At 51.7% G+C, this 1,798-nt stretch overlaps 1 protein-coding gene across 1 annotated transcript in view; it reads right to left on the bottom strand.

The window, feature by feature from the left end:
- The window catches only part of RRAS2 (related RAS viral (r-ras) oncogene homolog 2), a 33,913-nt gene that overhangs the window by 5,281 nt on the left and 26,834 nt on the right, over positions 1-1,798 (bottom strand). Inside the window, exons 4-5 of the mRNA XM_018573017.1 lie at positions 1,247-1,355; positions 452-570 (exon numbers count right to left, since the gene is read on the bottom strand). Coding sequence (XP_018428519.1) covers positions 452-570; positions 1,247-1,355 — 228 coding nt within the window. The remainder of the gene's footprint in view (positions 1-451; positions 571-1,246; positions 1,356-1,798) is intronic.

Below are 1,798 nucleotides of genomic sequence, written 5' to 3'. Positions count from 1 at the left end.
GGGGGGGGTTTGGGGGGTTTGGGGGGTATTGTGCATTAAATGTTTTTTGTTTTGTGCACATTGATACCCGATATTTGTAGCACACATGACCCCTAATGTCACCTCTGTACTACTAATCAATGACAGATCAGGCTTAAAAGGAGAACTATGGGGTCAGGGGTTTTCCCCATAGTTCTCCTTAGGGTAGCGGGAGGACACAAACTAGCGTATATATTACAGTGAAGCACATGGGGAGGAAATGTCATGAGCTCAGGTTTGGAAAGGCCGAGTCTGCAGACACTGTGCGACATCCGCACTGACATTGATCTAGAGCTGTGCCAGGAGACTGAAGGGGCGAGCTGAGGAGAGGAATGACAGATCTGGGTGTCAGTGCAGATGATGATTTATGTGACCCGGCTGTACACATGGAGGACGGCACATCGCTGATCGGCGTCACTTCTCTGCCACTTACCTGACAACGCGCACAAGTTCGTGAAAGGCCTGATCCACATTCATCCTGATCTTGGCCGAGGCTTCCAGATACCTCGCTTTCAGCTGCCGCGCCAACTGGTGTCCTTCTTCCTGCGTCACCTGCAATGAAACCAGAGGCGGCATTAACCATTTGTAGACTCGGGGAGCCACGGATAGCGGAGGGAGAGGATCCCGCCGTCCGCCGCAACGTTTCTCCACACCGCAGTCCGCATTTTCCATCCCATTCATAACATGCAGAGTGCGGTGTTCCTCAGTGTTACATTTAGGGCAGCAGAGTGAGCGCTGTGATTGGAGGAGAGGCCTGTCGTGTCTGATGTGTCATGTGACCGGGCCCGCCTCCATTTAAAAATATTATTCCATTTGTAAAGTGATCCACTCGCTCTGGAGGCCGAATCAAGCAAGTGCTAAGAACACGCGTGAAGCCCACCGATGTGCCTGAGGGACCGCTGACCGGAACGGGGGATGGTCTCATATTTATGGAAAGGCAGCCAAGAGACTTCTGGGAAATGGGGAGCGGAATGGTGGGAAAACATCACAGGATTGATTTTTTTCCCCCCCCAAAAAAATAAGTGCCGATCGGTCTGCGTTTCCTCGCCCTGAGGTATAAGCACAAACACTTTTTGGAACTACAAACAGAGCAAGACGAGCAATGAATGAACATTCTCAAATAAGAGACATCAGCAATGGAAGCGTACACAATTCTCTCATGACAGGTACACTTTAAAGTAGCTGGCAGCCTTTGTGTGATAAATATTGGAGGGTCTCCGGGGTTTACCTGCCTCTGGTGCTCCAGGTCCGCTTTGTTCCCCACCAGCACCATTGGGAACTCATCCCGGTCCTTCACCCGCAGGATCTGCCGCTGGAATTTGTAGATCTCCTCGAAGCTGAAGAGAAGTGACAACGGCATCAGAGGACCACGCAATGTCACATGTGTGTATACCGGGCGTGTGTGTATATACCGGGCGTGTGTGTGTGTGTGTGTGTATACCGGGCGTGTGTATGTGTGTGTGAGTGTATACCGGGCATGTGTGTGTGTGTATACCGGGCATGTGTGTGTATACCGGGCGTGTGTGTGTATACCGGGCGTGTGTGTGTGTGTGTGTGAGTGTATACCGGGCATGTGTGTGTGTGTGTGTCTATACCAGGCATGTGTGTGTATACCGGGCATGTGTGTGTGTGTGTACCGGGCATGTGTGTGTGTGTGTGTATACCGGGCATGTGTGTGTGTATACCGGGCATGTGTGTGTGTGTGTGTGTACCGGGCATGTGTGTGTGTGTGTATACCGGGCGTGTGTGTGTACCGGGCGTGTGTGTGTGTCTATGTGTG

The sequence above is a fragment of the Nanorana parkeri genome, unplaced genomic scaffold (assembly GCF_000935625.1).
Source record: "Nanorana parkeri isolate BGI_ZX_2015 unplaced genomic scaffold, ASM93562v1 scaffold2206, whole genome shotgun sequence".
In the NCBI taxonomy this organism is placed as follows: domain Eukaryota; kingdom Metazoa; phylum Chordata; class Amphibia; order Anura; family Dicroglossidae; genus Nanorana; species Nanorana parkeri.
Note: the sequence above shows the minus strand (reverse complement) of the source record. Positions and strands in the feature narration are given on the sequence as shown.